We start from the raw sequence: 18,011 nt of genomic DNA, 5'->3' as shown, positions 1-18,011 counted from the left end.
TATAAAATTTGGATTTCTTGGGACCGTTTTGGGCCGAGCTAGCTTCCCTTGTTTCTTCTAGTTTCTGTCTTGCGGGGCGGGCTCTGCTTCTCCTTGTCGTACGAGTACAACACCAACACTGCAACTGCAAAGCATCATTCTCGTACTCAAGGCTGTGGTCAAAAAATCTTAGCCCACCCGAAACCTAGTTTAAAAGAAGATACAAAAAACCCCACTTCGCATTATCAGCGCGTGAGAGGCATGTTCGCAACAGACAGAAATATCCGCAACTCCACGCGCTCATTTAAATAACAAAAACCGAAAAGTGGTAAAATAACCCCAAAAAAAATAAAATAAAATGAGGATAATAAAAGGAGAGATATATAGAAAAACGGCGAAGGCCAAAACCAGAGGGATTATAGGGTTTCATTTTGATTACTTTGTGGCATCGTAGAGATTGCGATCAGCGTTCGTGAACACAGAGTCGCTGCAATTGGGATCTCGTCCTAAAACCTGCACAATTAGGTTAGGTTAGGTTAGGTTAGGGTTAAGTCATAAAAGGGCTTTGAGGCTGTGACCACACAGTAAGACTAGGGTTTCGAATCTGAGAGCAGTAGTGGTTTACCTTTTGATCGGACCCAAATTGATTGCTCAATTTGAACCCGTAACTAATACTGGGAATCGAGGCAGGAAAAGAAGGTTTCTTGATATTTTATTTAATATGCGGGGATCGCACAAACTCAAAAGGGTTTCTTGGGCTTCAGATGTTAATCTTTGTCAGGTAAAAATTGCATTCAGTGACCAAATCTAATAATCCATTCAGTAGTTTGTGTTTGCTAAATGGAAAATGAACCCAACAAATCATCTATGTGAACTGAACTTCTAAAAATCGTGCCTTTTTGTTTAATATGTATTTATATTAATTGGTTTGCTATGATGTATTCTTCCCTTTTCCGCACTTTGGTTTATCATGTTACTCTGAAGCATAGATATTGAATTTTTGATATGGGTCCGGCCTCTGATTTCAGGATTTTCTGGAACACATTGCATCATTTCAAATGGTCCAGTCTATACTTTCATTCATTTGATATTGTTCAGTCTATACTCTCGATGTCATATGACAAAGAAATATAAAAAAGGAAAGCCTTTTCTGAAATACTAGAACTGGAACTGGTTTCAAATGATATGCAAACTACAAATTTTGAATGAATTGTTCTAGTGGTATTTTTTTCCTTGAAGCAATTACTTTTGTGTTCGGTAGCCAATCAATATAAAGCAAAATAGATTAATGTTCGAATATGTAGCCTGTATCATTAAGAGTTAGTATATGCTTATTTTTTAAGCTTATAAATATATTCATAAAAAGGAGAACTTGAGGTGATGAAACAAGGTTAGCCCTTTTCACTTGATCTCCTTTCTATCTTTCCATAAAGCTTATTGTCTTAAATTTGGGGTTGTGTCGATGAATTAATCAATTGGCACAGTGCTAAAATGAATTGGATCACTTAACATATCTTTAGAGGAAGAATGAACATTGATCTTAGTCACTAGATTGTTGCAGCTATCAATCATTCTTTGAGAAAAAAGTGACTTGAAGGTTTGAAATTTTAGCAACTCTTGAAGAAGAATCTAACTATACGTGAGGTTAGATACAAATGCATTCTTATCTGCAAAATAACAGCAGTGAAACTATCTCTGAAGACTTCTTGAAGATAGTGGCCCTTTCTCTAATTTAAAAAGAAGTGAATATGAAATGAGGATTAAAATCAAGATACATGAATGCAAAAATCACAAATTAAAAGTTTGAAGCAGCTTTCAGGAACTATATAAGGTTATTCTGCACTGGTGGTAACTGATCACTGGAGAAGTGTTCTCATTCCCTGTTGAAAGGTTTTACAAGAACGAGTTCTACTAGAACAATAAAATGGCAGGATGATATGCGGTTAAAGTAGTGACAATACCATATAATAGAATATGATTTGTAGTTTCATAATGTTGGAGCTTAATGGCATGAAGATTATCGTAAACCTGGTCATGGTGTGTACTTTTTTGCTTTACTTTGTTTTTTAATAGCCTTATTGATTCTATGGTTTAGTTTTTATTGGAAGTGGCATTAACCTGATTTTCTTGTGGGTATCCCGATGTCATACTTTTTGTCAAGCTCTTTGTGATTGGAATGCATTAAAATACTGTGAACACTTCTGCATTTCTCTTTTTGAATTATTTGCCTTGGTAGTCTGTGCTGTAGTTGTGTCCGTTAATGGATTGTCTTGGTGTCATAAAATTTACTTTTTATTTGGTGTTTTCTAGTTTGTTTTATGTTTTTTTTTACATTGCTGTTAAATGCTTGCGAGTGTCATAATTTAGAAAAGGATCTTGTGTTTGGGAAAGGTTGAATCATTAGGTTATTTATGTTTAAAATTTCTTTGGTTCTATTCTTACAAAAGTTTAATGTGCCTTTGCATCAGAATGGAGTTAAGCAACTCAGAAGTGCGTGCTTTGTTATCTCTTTCCTTCTAAAGTTGCTCCTTTTCTTTTTGTTTGAAGAGGAGAATAAGCCCAAGACTTGAGCCACTTCCAAGGTGGGAGGGCCAAATCATAAAGGATTACTTCCACATTCTCTGCTGGGACAGGCAAAATTTCCAAAGCAAAACGTCGTTGGGGTCTTGGTTGGCCATCCAATTAGTATGAATATCACCTCCTAGAGTGTGTGATATGTATGCATCTGTAACCTTGAGAGGATACAAGTTTTTGTGTACAGCCCTTAGTTATGTGATGTTGTAATTGAGAGGTGCAGGGTCTGGCTTGAGACTTAAAAGGAAATAGCTTGGACATAGGATATAATCTTCAGCATTGCCAATATGCAAAAAAGAGTCTCAAAAACCTGGTTTGAAAAGTGTCAATCCTCTCTCAGCATGTCCATTTCTCTTTTTCCTTAACTGGATCACCATCTAATATTTACCTTTTTGAAGAGACCTCTAGCTCATCTACTATTGTATTTATATCATGGAGGGGAGGTTTTCAAAAGTAGTCTGGTGTGAGCCCTATGCTTGGCCATGGAATATCTGCATTATGTTGGCAAGGAACTGGGCATGCAGATTTTTGTTTTTGGTTTCTGTCCAGAGAGACTAAATGTCATGAGAGAAATGAAGATGCAATGAACTGTCTTCCTTAGAAAAGATGGGGATCTAAACCAATTGTCTAGAGATTGGGACGAAAAGATTGCTTGTTGCTCCTTTTTCCTTTTTTTTTCCTTTGTCTTTTTTGGTAGTTGGGGTTGGGGTTCAACCTTCAAGTAAATGATTTAGTCAAACATCACTCACGAACCATCAAACTACATTCAGAGAGGATCCCTATCACTTTGACACAGCATTAACAGTTTCTATTTGAAACTGTCTAGACAGTAACTTTGACCTGTTCAACAGAGGGGCTTACGGCAATGTGTCTTCCACTTCTTTACTGCTAAGTTGTTGTTTGATTGTTTGTTGAACTTTCTTATATTAGAGTGCATCAAAATTTGTTGGTCTTCTCTTGTTTCCTAAATCTGAAATGGAGTGTGTATATCATTGGCCTAATATTAGTTTTGCAAAATCTTCCATCCTAAATCTGTGTTTGTTGAAATATATAAGATGGGAATGGGAGTAATGAATGCACTGATATGCACTCATGTTATTAGTCGATTTTCTCTGATATTTAAGATTTCAGTGCTATTATAAATTTAAAATAAATGAGACGTTAGGCAAAAGATTTCTGAAGTTTCCCTGTGTATATATGCTCAGTATTCGGAAGGAGTTTGTAAAAAATGATGATCAAGCATGATGATATGTCACTATCAGTGTAAATGGTTATTGTACTGATGCCTCTCTGTTAAACAGGTCAAGCTGTTTCTGTTGGAGGAATCTCCTTCACAAGTTGGGTTGAGTGCTCAGGATCACCTCCAAGCAAAGGCATCATGGCTGTCACATTCATCTGGCACAGGCTCGGATGACATTCTGCCCCCTGGATTTGAGGGAGCGTATTCGGGAAATCAGCTGCAGATTAACGTGTCTCAAATTCCCCTAATCAAATGGAGAAGCCCTCCTAGGGTAAATTAATCTTTTGGTTTAGATTTTAATCTTGACTAATTTACGTTGGGCTGAACTTATGGCATTGAAGATTCAGTTTGAAATTTTGGTGCATAAAATTTTGTTTTCAATAATGCTAAATTTTCACAGGTTGTGCTGAACTTCACTTGGCAAGTGGTTTGTGGGGAAGAAAGCAAAGAGGTGGAGATTCAAAATCAGAGAGAGATAAGAGTACTGGAAGCAGTTTATCCACGCCCATCTGCCATTCCTCTAAAGTTCGACACTTACTTTGCTTTCTACAACTTTGCTCTTGGGTTTCACCCACTCCTGAACTGAACATTTTTACCCTTTTCTCCATACAGCCCCTCTGTTTTGGCAGATGTTGAAGACTCTGGTCATAATGACGTGGAACCTCCTGTGATACCTATCACTTCCATTGAAGATGAAGATGTAGGAGTTGACATATCATCTGCATCCATGGCACCGTTTAACATTCACACAAGCTCACAGTCCTTTCTATCGGTTCAGGGAATTGCAGCTCCATCTCAAAGCGTTGTACCGAACAATAGAAACCACCCTACTTCAAATAAGCCAGTAGCTGGAATTCCTGTTGGTGTAGAACCGGATGTTGTAGCTGCTGCCTCTGCCGCCTTTGGTGCAATTGTGAATAGCAATGAGCATGGAAATATGATTGACCATGAATTGCTCATTAAGATTCTTAGCAACCCAAAAATGATTGAGAAATTGGTTACAGATCCACAGCCAATGACAAGGCCACCACAAATGTCCATAGCAGATCCACCTCCTGTTCACATTAACCGGACAGAAAGCAGCAGTGCACCTTCATCGACTGCTCTATCAAGCGGACATTTCTACCCTCAACCAAATGTTGCTGGAATGGGACGTTTTCCTGATGCACGACCACCGCCCCATGCAGCAATTTCAGTTCCTTCTCCACCTGCTGTTGGACCTCCACCAGCAAAGGACATCAACTATTATAAAAGCTTGATTCAGCAACATGGAGGAGACAGGCATGACAGCTTTCCACCATTTGGTAACCGTCATAGCGACCATTCAGCTATAAACCAGGAATCCAATAATGGCTACAAATCAAGAGATTCAAAACCTAAGATAATGAAGCCATGCATATACTTCAATAGTTCAAGGGGATGCCGCCATGGAGCGAATTGTGCATACCAGCATGATGCGTCGTTCCAGCCACGGGGTAGTAGTAGTGTGCCGGAGGTGCACAGTACAAAGAGAATGAAAATGGATAGGGAGATTAGCAGTTAACCTAGCTCCTTCCTGTATGTACATTTTTCAAATGGAGAGCCCCTTCTGTGTGGCTCAAAATTCTCTCTGAGCTTGGTTTTGTCAAAATTTGTTTAATTTTATTGTTATATTTACTCACCCTGATCTTGGAGCATAAAGAGTTTCTTCTGAGTGGAAGCCTACATCATGTCATAATCAATTGCGGCAACTTCTTTCTTCATTTGCGTTCCTATATCGAAATGGTTATATTTTTACGCCTGCCTTTTGATTTCGTTTTATAATACTATTTGTATTCTTCTCTCTTCTATTTGGCCCACTTTATCCGTAAGTTATATACGTAAGTTTATCATATTTTTATACCGGAAAATGCTAGGTTTACTATAATTTTATATCACATTCTTTAATAAAGATGGGTTCCATTATATTGGTGGACTCCACCTCTCTAATAAAGGTGGTACATAATGTGGCAAACCTAGCATTTTCCATATACGTGAGCACCAGAAACGAATTCTATTTGTTATGATACGTTGAACAATACTTTGATTCGAGTCTCGGCTAAACTCGCTTGACTCGGACGAGTCAGCCACGTGGTGGATAATCTGTTTGGGTTGGGCGCACCCCCAAATTGAGCCAAACGGATCTATTTATTTATGGTCCGCCCAAATTTCTAATACTTAGCCCAGACTCTTGCGCAAGGCTTTAAGCCTCAAAATTACAGCATAAGACCCTTACTTCGTCTTCAACCTCAGTATCGAAACCTGTACTGAGTTAGACTGTCTCTTTCAGTCTGAAAAACAAACACAATGTTGAAGTTCCTGTCGAGAGTGAGGATCGAGTTCAATGCCTTGGACCCACGTACGGCGTCGTGTCTGGAGTTCTTGGCACAGTGCAACGCCCGCAAGGCCAAGGAGTCCAACCCCTCCTGCGCCGTCCAAGTCAAGCGCCGAACCGACGACGAGCCGCCCAAGATCACCGTCACCTTCGTCAACGGCGTCGAGGAGGTCTTTGACGCCACCGCCACTCCCGCCCAGGACATCAGGAACATGATCCTTGAAAAGGGTCAGAGCCTCGAGACCGAGCAGATGTTCCGCGACGCCGGCGAGCCCTGGCCCGTCATTATCCCCGCAGAGGAGCTCCACCAACCGGCCCCTGGTACCAAGGTGCGTAAAGGTTTTACATTTCTGTGATCTTTTTTGCCTTCGCTGGGTTTTTTTGGGGTGAATCGTCAGCGCGGCATTTCGTCGAGCATCTAACATGCAATTAACAAAAGGTGGTTGGATCCGATTTTATTGTTTTTCAGTACTTACTGGCACTGTTGAAACTTTCAGTCATACAATTTGTTAGTGGTGTAATCACCATTGTTGCTATTGCTATATATTCATATCGATTTGTTCTAATCGAAATCCCCATGTCCGTCAAAATATGGCCATAGAATGTTTTGAAGATATCTTAAATTGTTTTGTTCATATCCTCTTGCTCTTTCTGGTTAAGGCCTAGAAGGATTTATTTGTTATATATTGTTTTTCTCACGTTGCCAATGTGTCCTTTCTTTCAGCCGAGGAAAGCAGAAGAGAAAAAGCAGTAACCTGTTGTCGTTTGATCAAACATATTACTGGGGAGCGCTGCTTATATATTCATTCAGGTCTGTTAGACTTCCATTCGGTGTTTCATTTAGAAAAAAAAGAGTATTCTTGTATTTGAGTTGCAATTTAGACAACTCTGTCTTGTTGTGTTTTTGCTTCACTGTAGAAGCTTTTGATATGAATGATTAGTTGATGTTGAATACTCGGAGTATTTTTTTTTTTGGTCAAGACTGAAACTTCATTCCAAGGCCGAAAAAAGGCAGAAGAGCTTACAAAAAGGATAGAAAGCAAAACTGAATCCATACAACCCAGCAAAGAAAAACTTTCAAACTAAAACAAAAGGAAACTTAAGGAGGACATGGGAGTCCATCCGAGACCAGAACTTGCACCAGAGACAATGGTGGTCGTGAGACCCAGCTTTCCAGCTCCATAGCTCTAACTCCAATCATGGCTGCCTCATGAGCCGCCCGATTTAAATCTCTATGCACCCAGCTCCATCGAACCTCATGCATAGACCCACATATTCTGTGAATCTCCTCAAGAAGGGGCATAATGGACCACACTTTGTTTCTAAAGTCACCATTTATCCCATTGATGAGCAATTTTGAGTCTGTTTCCACAATGACATCTCTAAAGCCAAGGTTAGCAGACAAAGCAAGCCCTTTAATTGCTGAATGAGCTTCCGCAGCTAGTGCTGAATCACAGCAAATAGGACCAGCTAAACCCCCAACAAATTGACCACCAGTATTTCTAATAACAACCCCAACGCCACCTTTCAGAGTGTCACCAATCCATCCTCCATCCACATTTATTTTCACAAAATCACCTGAAGGTGCATTCCAGGAAGCGGGATGGACATTCAAAATGTTGTTCACGACCACTTCATCACTAGGAACCCTTCGGATTTTAGTGAACTCCATTTGAGCTCTTAGCGCATTCTCAATAACCTTGGCCGGATCAATGGTGCTCCCTTCAATGACAGCCTTGCACCTGGTTTTCCAAATCTCCCAAAGGAAAAAACTTAAAAGAGTAAGCATATCCAATTTTTCTTGCTTAGACCCCGATCGCATACTCAAAACTTCATTAAACCACACATCAAAAGTTCTCAAACGTTGCTGATCAATTCGCAATGACAAAGGAGACCCAAACCAAATTGCTTGAGTCCAAGGGCAGAGAAAAAGCAAGTGTTCGATCGTCTCTTCAAACTGATTACACAGAGCAGATAGGAGAGCCACAAATTTTTTTTTCGAAATAAATTCATTCTAGTTGGAACCGCATTCGAGACAATTCTCCACATGAACAATTGGATTTTTGGTAGAGTGCTAATCTGCCAGATTGCTTTCCAAACCTGGGTGGAAGCTCTGATTGTTTCTTGCAGTCGTTATAACATCAACCAAAATAATTTCTTATTTAATCTATCCAGCTCATGCATACAACCATAGACTGGATGGAATAAACTGGGATAGAAGCAGCAACCATACGTAAAGTGTAAATTCATTTTTCGATAAAACAGCATTAACCAAAAGTATATCAAGGAGAATTTATCTAGCTCTCATTTACATCATCGCCTACATACAAATCAACATACATCACCACTGATGACTGAGATGAATCTATTTCAAGTCTCGGTCAGATGATCCTTTATGAGTTTATTTACACCCATCATTTAGAAATACAGAGATATAGTCGACATTTCTCCACAACTGACTTCTTTCTTCTAAATACAATCACAAGTTGACCAGCCAGGAAGCAAAATTCAAAATTACAGCATAACATCTGCAGTCTATTCAGCGATCTTCCCGTCGAACTGCATTAGGGTCTGAGACCATGTCCATCATCATCTTCTCCGGTGAATCCTCCCAATTTGCAAATGTTTTCAAGTCAACCTATGAGGACAAGGGGCAAAAAAAAAAAAAGCATTAATAACTTCAAGATGCAAATATTGCCCTTGTCTGATGTAAGATGGATTACCTTTCGTCTTTGATCAGTGAAAAGTTGTTCCCTCTTCTTATATGAATCTCGCGCATCCTTGGCGCTTCTCCCACCAAGCCCCCAAACTTCAACTTCTGAAATCAAAGCTTCAACAGGCAGGAAGCCCTGATTGCACCAGTTTAAGCTCAATTATTATTACTTTAAATTAATCCAGCATACCCTATAAGTTATAATTTCCAGTCACAGTTGCTTAAAATTGAAAAAAAAAAATTGTATCGGAAAATTTAGATACTTAAGTACATACTTTTTCTTTTTCTTTTATAGAAATTGCAGTTAACAACTTTCAACTGCTTGCAACATAACTTTTATACCTGATCAGGAAAGAGGGAGCCAGGTTGATACGTTTTGTCAGCTGCATGGTGGCGGATAGTAACTTTGGAAAAATCTTCATCAATAAAAATTCTTTCATTTCCAATACTTCCACCAAATCCTATCCCCACAGGCTTTGGTTTCGGCTCATATGCCCTACCAGTGCGATGCAGATGGCTGTACACAAAGTTCTTTTCCTTTCCTGTCAATGATCATAGTTCATATACGGTTAGTTTCAGAGACATCTAGTCAGCGATTTTGAGAAAGGAAAATATTCAGAGTATCTCTCCTTCCATTTTTCCTCTACGTTACATACCAGTAGGTGGATACACATGAAAGACTGGACTTATAGCATATAGATTTCCCGAACTTCCATAAAAGATATCCTTATTTTCAAAACCCTGATTTGTGAGTGCACCTACAGTCCATTTTCTCTCGTTGGCTCTACCATCACTGGCATCTCCTGAAGTTGCAGAAAACAGCATAAGCAGTGGCCCTTGGTAACCTTCAATGTTAGACCAGAATCTATTCAACCCTCTGCCATGAAGAGATGACCTGCAAATTAGTATGCAATGAAACCCATCAGACAAATAATAAAGAACTGCAGACAAAATTTAAGCCTCGATCCTACTGGAATTTGTCATCAAATAAAAGTAAGGATGCAATGGAAGAAAAACTATGTATGTGGGAAAGATTAATGTAAAACATTTCCATAAACATAACACATCAACTAACTACCTTATCATCATTTACTGGACTCTGAGACCGTTAAAACAATAAAATAAATATTTCAGGATATTAAGCTTCTATATATTGGTACTGAGGTAATATTCATGAAAGTACTAAAATTTAATAATACCAGAAGTTCTTATCTATTCCAGAACAGAGACGAGCGACATGGAATGTGATTGCGCAGGAAAGAATTCAAACAACATGAGATCAAGGGGATAAAATGACACACCTGTAAAGGAGGTTCTTGTCTATTCCATCAGTCTCGCTGGGGAAGCATACTTTTGATATCTCTTCACTTATTGTGCCTCTCAATGTAAGGGAAATCACCCATGCCATTCCACTAGACAAAAGATGAGAACTGTATGCCATGGTTGAAGAATTCTCTACCACTGATGAAGTTGAGCATTCTAGTCCATCCTGCCGTCAAAATCCGTTTCATTCAGGGTAATATAAATTTCCAAGTTCAAAAATAACTTGAGTGATCTAAAAAAGCAACTCGTTCTATAAGCAAGTGCCTCAATACATAAAAGGTTCTGACTGAGTGCACTTCCCATTATGTCTTAACGAGTCCTTAACCCATAAGCTCAAATACATGATATCGTATTGGCAAGGCAACAAGATAATGAAATATAAGAGAAATGGAAACATGAAGGCTTATGATTTTGTTCAATTGAAAAGATGTTAGATACCTTGTGAGAAACACAGTTTTTGAGAATTGCATACACAAACTGTGAAAAGCAATCTGGTAGACTAGGCACTGTTCTCAAAACCCAAGAAAGAAACTTCCCCACAGGAAGTTCAACTTCCAAACCCGAGAGCTGGCAATCCCATACATTCAAGCCACTGCCAACGTCAGCGCATGAAACAATAGCCGACAAAACAATCTGATTAATATCCGGCAGAGGTAAATCTGTTTTCTCTTTGGAAATTTTCGAAGTCCTAGAATTCCAGGAAATGGCCCAACACATCCAAAGAAGCATAAGCACGTCCACGGGCTTAAGCGACCCGGTTATCTTACACTCAACATCATCAGATTCAAATTCCAAGTTCGAAGGCGAACCCGCCTTTTGAAGTGTCACAGAAAACACTCTGAGCAATATATTAAGCGACATAGACGCAGACATTCTTACACAGCATTTATTATAGCCTCTAACGAACTCAACCCAGCTCACTCCGCCTTTCTCCGAGATGAAAAACAGGTCCAAAATTGATGAACCAAGATGATCCAACAGCATCGGAAAAGAATCAGGCACTGTAAGAGCTTCACATACTGGGCTCTTGTAAGTTAAAGAGAAGCATTGCTGAAAATTTGAAACGCAAAAGCTTCAATTTCTGGTTTATAGAGGCATAGAATGAAAATTGAATTCGAGGAGTTAAGTTGGCATCTTGAATCTACCTGAAGAGAGTTGAGGGGAATTGCATTAGAATCAGGATCGGCGAGGCTGGAGAAAGATTTCTGAAGCATAGAAAGAGCTCCAGTGGAGGCTGCTAGGGCTTCCGCCTCTCGTTGCTCGATCGAAACTTTCTGCTCCGTCGAAGTTGATGCACCCATTTTCGCTGGATTTTCTCCGCAACCGATTCTTTTCTTTTCTCAAGATATTGCGCCAACTTACGGACCTATCTGTCTGCGTTTCTTCAGTTAGAACGATGTCACAATACGATGTCGTTTTATGCCAGTGAGGAAACCGCCACGTGGCAGGAGTGATGCTTAAATCATGCCACGTTTCGGGTAACGGTTATTGACTGGATGTTAAGCGCATTTCCAAATCCAGCAACCCGACCTTTTTTCGGGTCCAAGATACAGATACATTATACATAGAAGAAACTAGTGGAGTGGAGAGCAGACTGAAACAAGCGCTCAAGCTCAGGGGTTGCAATCTGATTAGGGTTTTGCTGCAAGCACTCGACGAGTTAAGCTGAGATTTTCATCACCAAATCCAATGGCACCACCTCCAGGCCCTTACTCTGGCACCAGCACCCTCGCCTTGGTACACTCCTTTCCTTTCCCTCTCATCTCTTTTGCAGAGGAATGTGATCGTAAAGTATCTTTCTTTAACTTTTGAATGTTTGATAGGTTGCTCGTGCATCGGCCTTCACTCTCGGTCTGGTTTATGGAAGCGTGAAGCTCAGGGTTCTCAAGGTGCTTCCTGATCTCCTTCGATTTGACTTGTTCTTATTTCATATTTATATTTGCTAAAAATTACGGATGTATAAGTATAGTTCGAACTGATTGGCGATCCTGTTTGCGCGTCTGCTTATTCATTCTTCTTAGCAATACAATGCTATGGGATTTAGGGATTCAACTTTTGTATACAGATTTGCATACAGAGCATTTTGTCCCAAACCCATGTTTTCTTGTTGAAAGCAATCTTTGTTCCCTTAGTCATTTCAACTTGTCTATTGTTTCTGTGGTTCTGTTACTGATATATCTTATAATATATATATATGTGGTGTGGTTATTCTTACTGATTACATGCCATGTGATTAAAACCAAGTCCCTCATTGGCAGATTTAATTTTATATGCTTCAGTTTGGTTGTTCTTGTTTGATTTTTAGGCCTTTTCATGTGAGTAGATTTATAGGCAGCACTGCATTTGATCTTATGGCCCTTTAATTGCTTTTGCAAAGTAAAATAAGCTGGTGGTTGAGAACTGACAATTGCTAATATGCCTCTGTTGCATAAATCAGTCTGTTTCATAGTAGTTAGGTCCCGAGGCCTGAGTAAAATCTAGGATTTTTAGTTTTGCAGAAGTGTTTTGGAATTTTCAGGTACTTTTGAAAGGAGAATCGTTGAACTTTTCCTCTCCTTCATTGCTTTGCCTTGTGAAAAAATTAAGAAAGAGAACCTTCACTTGCTTTGGTACATTATACATATTTTTCTTGCATTGAATAGATGTGTATTTACTTTGTTCTTTTGATTATTAGATGAAGGCCAAGTCACATAAGAAAGCTGAAGCCAAGGCTAAACATTGACGGGCTGAAGTCGTTAGCAGGGCAAGATCATTAGAAATTCTTGCCAGAAGAACGTTTATTTTATGATTAGTTAGTAATATTACATTGACCAACTCCTACCCTTTAGAAGCTTCAACCATAGGCTGAGTGCCAGCCTTTTCGGATTGTTGTTTTGTAGTTGCATAAGTAGTATCCTTGAAGAAGCTATGTGTATGAGTGGTCTTTGCTCCTGTTTCACTCTTTTATTTTTAGTTCAATCATTGGCATTTTTTGTCTAGTCTTGATTCTTGAAAGCAAATTTTTTATGTTTTATTACTTTTGTACCATAATCTCTTCTCATCTTTCAGCTCCAAAGAGTATCGAAACAGAAAATTTGGGATTTATAATTTTGGTGGTAGAGCATTTACCTTCGCAACTACAGCACAAAACGTAAATTTTTGTTTACACTACATTATGCAACTGTAACACGACTTCTTTTACGACAGCAAAAAGGACAGGTTATAAGCAGTTGAGATTTTATGTTCGATTTTGTTAAATAATTGGCCAATATTTTTTTTTTATAGGAAACGATATTCTACTTTAATCTAATCTAATCTAAACTACGGGGAGGGGGACTCGAACGCATATGCAGAGTGAGGAGCTTTATCAAGAAGAGGGAGTCAAGGACATCGAGAAGGAAATTGAGATGGAGACCAAGGAAAAGGGAAACGGAAGAGAAGAACAAGATGAAGAGCGAGAAGAAGACAGGCGTAGAGGTAGGGATAGATATAGGGAAGGAGATAGAGATAGAGATCGAGATAGACACAGAGGAGGTAGAGATAGAGATGGGAGGGAGAGGCAAAGGGAAAGGTATGATAGAGATGAGAGGCGTAGAGATACACATTATAATGATGATGGTGACGACAGGGGAAGTCATACAGATCGATACAATAAGCATAAGAGAGATGAGTATGAAGACGATGGTGATGATAGGAGAGGTAATAAGGATCGGCGGAATGGCCAGATCAGAAGAGAGCCAAGTTTTTCCATCCAGAGGGAGATCATCTGACTTTACTTGCAGTCTATGAGGCTTGGAAAGCTAAGAATTTTTCAGGGCCATGGTGTTTTTAGAACTTTGTTCAGTCTCGATCCTTGAGGAGGGCACAGGATGTCAGAAAACAGCTTCTCAGCATCATGGACAAGTATGTTCTTCTAATTTATCTTGATGTGTATTTGTGGTTGCATGGATCTTTTTTTCTGGTTCCACATGTGCATGAATGGTTTTAAAAGATGTAGATTAATGTTCCAGGTTTCCTCATGTGTTGGTACATTGTATTTTTGAAGTAGTCGTGAATTAGGCATGTTTTTTGCTGTCTGTACTTCACGGAAATGCTGAAATGTTGTTCAGGCCTAGTTTGTATTTTAAAATCTAGATATTTGGTACCTGAGCAGCGAATAGATCATTACGAATTGTCATGTTGATGTTACCTCATACACTGTTTTCAGAGCATTATAGCAGAAGTGCTTTTTTCCACCATTTTTTCAGGGGTTAAGTATAGTATCTTTATAACTACCCTTTTGTGTATAGCTAAATTGCCAGTTTATGCTCTTTAAATGTTCTCTCTTGTGTAGACATGTTAGTCATTTTGATACTGGAATTGTTTTTCTTGGTAAAGCAGTGTTTGTACAAAAATATTGCAAAACTGTTTTAAAAGTTGATATGGAAATTCAGATGGCATATTACACATCCTACCATTGCCATTAACAGATTTCATTGATTGACATAGCATTGTCATGTAAGCTCCAGGATAGATTTTTAAAAAAATTGTGTATAAAAACCTAGCATAAGTTTGTCATGCCAATGTCTCTACTAGCACCCCCTTGCTTAAGTTTATAACAGTGGTCAACGATTTATAAGTTGAGTATTCTGATTTGAAGATGAAATTGCATTCTGACTATAGATTGTGAATTTCAGGTATAAACTGGATGTTGTCAGTGCTGGAAAGAATTTTACAAAGATCAGGAAGGCAATTACGGCAGGGTTTTTCTTCCACGGTGCTAGAAAGGACCCGCAGGAGGGTTATAGAACCCTAGTGAAGAACCAACCAGTTTATATAACCGCTATATGATAGATACCATGAACCTAACTCTTGGCGTCTTAGTAAGCGACGTGCTTGATATGTGTGTCATCTGGTGCTATCAGCATGAACTCGTCTTGGTCTTGTATTGGTTTTTCTGTCTTAATGTAATGTGAATATCTTGTAATTCCTTAAGCTAATTTTTTGACATTGAGGGCGGGAGATCCTGTATGGACTGTGGAGAAACTTTTGCCAACAATTTTAGCTCAATGGTCGTCAGCTTTTCAAACTTTTGTCAAAGTCGTAAGACTCAAGTTGATCTTGGACTTCTTTGGAGTGATGGGTAATGATATTGGCCTTATGATATCCGCATCCTTTACCAAGGATCAAATGTAGACTTTTATTATGGTTTAACTCGCTAGGTCCGTGATTCATAAAGTGTTTTCCGCGACCGCCACCCCCAAACCTCTCCAAAAACAAAAGAAAAGTGTCTCTAAGAATGCCATGCTATATTAATTAGGAAAGACATTAGATTTATGGTTAAATCTGATCTCAAACTACTTCTACGTGTACAATTCAATTAAATTTCTCCCTTTTTTCCTGAAAAACTAAATTAATAAGTTGAACAAATCCAGAGATTTTGTTGAACTTGAACCACATATCATTCCCCTTTTCACTCTCTTTATACACGTTACAATCGCAGCCGACAACAATGTCCTGACCCTTGACAAAGTTAGGGTGTCTTAAATTCACAAATCACTCCAATCTTTTACTTAACAATTGTTTAATCATTTCTCCACCACTACACTCAACTTGTTCAGTGAAGTTGGTACACAAATCTCACTCACTCAGAGAAGTCCCTCTTTTGGAGAAGAAGCAGAACCAAGATGGGCTCTGTTTCTCTGAAGATTGGTGATGGAACAGCCAGATTCAAAAGAGCAACGCTATGTTCATCAGCTGTCAATCTTCTCATGCTCTTCTCTGTCATCACGACTAATCTCTTCGCTCTCTACGCCTTCACATCCTCGCCAAAGGACCAACAAACCTACCATCTCCTTCACCACACCCAGAAGAACATCTCTCTCATCTCAGAGCAGGTATCTCTGATCCTCAGAGAGATCGATTCCTCACAAAAGAAACTAGCTCAGATGGAAAAGGAGCTCCTTGGCTACGAAAGCATCGATCTTTCGAGATCCAGTGTTGCACACGAGCTCAAACTCTTCCTTCAGCATCACCAGCTCCCTCTAGGCAAAGATTCGAGAACTGGGATCACTGAAATGGTGGCTTCCGTGGGACATTCCTGCGGGAAATCTGCGGACTTGTTGTCTCAGTACATGAATTACAAGGTATCCGGGCCTTGCCCTGACGATTGGAGTCTTGCCCAGAAGCTGATTTTGCGTGGATGTGAGCCTTTGCCCAGAAGGAGGTGCTTTGCCAAGACTCTTCCCAAGGTGGGTCTAAACCCTTTTCCCATTTCACTTTGGAAACCTGTTAGTGATAAGATCGTTACTTGGAGTGGTCTTGGGTGTAAGAGTTTTGAGTGCTTGAATAGTAAGAAATTGAGTAGAGACTGTGTTGGCTGCTTTGATTTGGTTAATGGGTTTGAGAATCAGAGATTTGTTAAGGCTAGAGGCAAGAATGATTTCCTTATTGATGATGTTTTAGCTCTAGGAAGTGGAGGAATCAGAATAGGGTTTGATATTGGAGGTGGGTCTGGTACTTTTGCTGCTAGAATGGCAGAGAGGAACATGACTGTGATCACTAACACTTTGAACATTGATGCCCCATTTAGCGAATTCATAGCTGCAAGGGGGCTTTTCCCTCTCTTTTTGAGTTTAGATCATAGATTTCCTTTCTACGATAATGTGTTCGATTTGGTACATGCGGCCAGTGGATTGGATGTTGGTGCCAAACCTGAAAAATTCGAGTTTGTAATGTTTGACATAGACCGAATTCTGAGGCCTGGAGGTTTGTTTTGGTTAGACAACTTTTATTGCCCCAATGAGGAAAAGAAAAGGGATTTAACCAGGTTGATCGAGCGGTTTGGATATAAAAAGCTGAAATGGGTTGTTGGGGATAAGGTAGATGCAGCAGGGTCAGGAAAGTCTGAAGTTTATTTGTCTGCCGTTCTGCAAAAACCAGTTAGAGTATCATGATCGGGTACTTGATGCTCTATCTAGCTTCTTCTGCACAAAATTTGTGTGGCTTCATTGCTTTTAAACATCCTCGTGAAATTTCTTCCTCGTCGCAATAAGGGCATCATCAATTGCTAATTTTCCCTACTGCAAGCTGGGGGTAGAATCTGTTCTGTAATTTAAAAGCTATTTTATTTCTTGATTTGTACTTTAGGGGATATTAGTTGTTCTGTTCTCTGGACAATGAATTGTTAGGGAATGAAAGAATCATAGTGTATTCTTGAATGTATTTAGGGTTTAGGGTTTAGCATTCAAATATGCATGCCCTTCTCAGACCCAAGTTAGTTAGCATGGTCTGGGTTTTCCCCCAAGAACTTGAAGAATCAGTTATCAAATATCTTTGTGCTGGTAATTTCAATTCTGTGGTTTCAGGCTTTAAGCCAAGAAAAGTACGATAAATTAACCATTTAGTTTTATAACCTCTTTCAGAGACCAGAGGTATCTATATATTATGTCAATAGTCTGCTTCAACTATGTTAATGCTTCAATATAAAAGTTTCAACTATGCCGTGTTTAGTAGATATAAAAAGCTACATCAAGCACAAATGTCCCAGGTACACTAGTACAGTTTCCTCATCTAGTTTCACTTCCTGCTAACTAATGTCAGCTATTAATACATCAAATCCACCTAAAGCACAAAAGCTAAACACTAGTAGCCACATCAACTGACCTAGCTTGAGTTTTCTGAATGCATAGTAAGATCAATACATCAGGCACAATCAAGCCGGAAACAACTCAACAATGCATCCTAGTTGCAAACTTATCGTGCAATCTGGCACGGTCAGAGGCAGCCATCTTAAGTACGGCCACCTTCGGACATGGTGCCATTAATCCCTTGCATTGCAGCACTATTCAGAAGCTTCATTCCCTCCTCGC

The 18,011-nt window shown here is 39.3% G+C and overlaps 7 protein-coding genes across 10 annotated transcripts in view; 4 read left to right on the top strand and 3 right to left on the bottom strand.

Annotated features, from left to right (window-relative positions):
- Window positions 1–341: 341 nt before the first annotated feature.
- On the top strand, window positions 342–5,453 carry LOC110771087 (Zinc finger C-x8-C-x5-C-x3-H type family protein). Of its 2 annotated transcripts, XM_088250465.1 has the most exons (5): window positions 342–760; window positions 2,527–2,664; window positions 3,855–4,064; window positions 4,194–4,318; window positions 4,406–5,453. In XM_088250465.1, the coding sequence occupies exons 1-5, from the start codon at window positions 701–703 to the stop codon at window positions 5,334–5,336; spliced, it is 1,464 nt and encodes a 487-aa protein (XP_088106591.1). In that variant the 5' UTR covers window positions 342–700; the 3' UTR covers window positions 5,337–5,453. The 2 variants fall into 2 exon arrangements, with proteins under 2 accessions (XP_088106591.1, XP_021831019.1); XM_021975327.2 differs by lacking the exon at window positions 2,527–2,664 and having other exon boundaries at window positions 345–760.
- A 532-nt stretch (window positions 5,454–5,985) lies between these two features.
- LOC110771073 (uncharacterized) lies at window positions 5,986–7,100 on the top strand. The gene is made up of 2 exons (XM_021975310.2): window positions 5,986–6,475; window positions 6,871–7,100. The coding sequence occupies exons 1-2, from the start codon at window positions 6,119–6,121 to the stop codon at window positions 6,898–6,900; spliced, it is 387 nt and encodes a 128-aa protein (XP_021831002.1). The 5' UTR covers window positions 5,986–6,118; the 3' UTR covers window positions 6,901–7,100.
- Window positions 7,101–7,245: 145 nt separating this feature from the next.
- On the bottom strand, window positions 7,246–7,968 carry LOC110771100 (uncharacterized). The gene has a single exon (XM_021975347.2). The coding sequence runs from the start codon at window positions 7,966–7,968 to the stop codon at window positions 7,246–7,248; it is 723 nt and encodes a 240-aa protein (XP_021831039.1).
- Window positions 7,969–8,376: 408 nt separating this feature from the next.
- Window positions 8,377–11,560, bottom strand: LOC110771086 (TLD-domain containing nucleolar protein). Its single transcript, XM_021975326.2, has 7 exons — window positions 11,328–11,560; window positions 10,621–11,232; window positions 10,161–10,348; window positions 9,516–9,754; window positions 9,202–9,401; window positions 8,870–8,995; window positions 8,377–8,784 (listed from the first exon to the last, which is right to left on the bottom strand). Exons 1-7 carry the CDS (start codon window positions 11,481–11,483, stop codon window positions 8,686–8,688), a joined length of 1,620 nt encoding a protein of 539 aa, XP_021831018.1. The 5' UTR covers window positions 11,484–11,560; the 3' UTR covers window positions 8,377–8,685.
- Window positions 11,561–11,702: 142 nt separating this feature from the next.
- On the top strand, window positions 11,703–15,306 carry LOC110771099 (uncharacterized). Of its 2 annotated transcripts, XR_015832841.1 has the most exons (4): window positions 11,703–11,919; window positions 12,006–12,071; window positions 13,447–14,064; window positions 14,838–15,306. XR_015832841.1 is itself a non-coding variant. In XM_021975346.2 (3 exons), exons 1-3 carry the CDS (start codon window positions 11,872–11,874, stop codon window positions 12,902–12,904), a joined length of 162 nt encoding a protein of 53 aa, XP_021831038.2. In that variant the 5' UTR covers window positions 11,711–11,871; the 3' UTR covers window positions 12,905–13,195. The 2 variants fall into 2 exon arrangements, 1 of the variants encoding a protein (XP_021831038.2); XM_021975346.2 differs by lacking the exons at window positions 13,447–14,064; window positions 14,838–15,306 and adding an exon at window positions 12,857–13,195 and having other exon boundaries at window positions 11,711–11,919.
- Window positions 15,307–15,584: 278 nt separating this feature from the next.
- Window positions 15,585–17,493, top strand: LOC110771085 (S-adenosyl-L-methionine-dependent methyltransferases superfamily protein). Its single transcript, XM_021975325.2, has one exon. It carries the CDS (start codon window positions 15,828–15,830, stop codon window positions 17,094–17,096), a length of 1,269 nt encoding a protein of 422 aa, XP_021831017.1. The 5' UTR covers window positions 15,585–15,827; the 3' UTR covers window positions 17,097–17,493.
- Window positions 17,494–17,625: 132 nt separating this feature from the next.
- The window catches only part of MP (Transcriptional factor B3 family protein / auxin-responsive factor AUX/IAA-like protein), a 6,213-nt gene continuing 5,827 nt past the window's right edge, over window positions 17,626–18,011 (bottom strand). For both annotated transcript variants that reach the window (XM_021975323.2, XM_021975324.2), the window contains exon 14: window positions 17,626–18,011. This exon is cut by the window's right edge and continues 62 nt beyond it. In XM_021975323.2, coding sequence (XP_021831015.1) covers window positions 17,932–18,011 — 80 coding nt within the window. In that variant the 3' untranslated portion in view covers window positions 17,626–17,931.

This window comes from Prunus avium, chromosome 1 (assembly GCF_965620075.1).
Source record: "Prunus avium chromosome 1, drPruAviu1.hap1.1, whole genome shotgun sequence".
Lineage (NCBI taxonomy): Eukaryota > Viridiplantae > Streptophyta > Magnoliopsida > Rosales > Rosaceae > Prunus > Prunus avium.
Note: the sequence above shows the minus strand (reverse complement) of the source record. Positions and strands in the feature narration are given on the sequence as shown.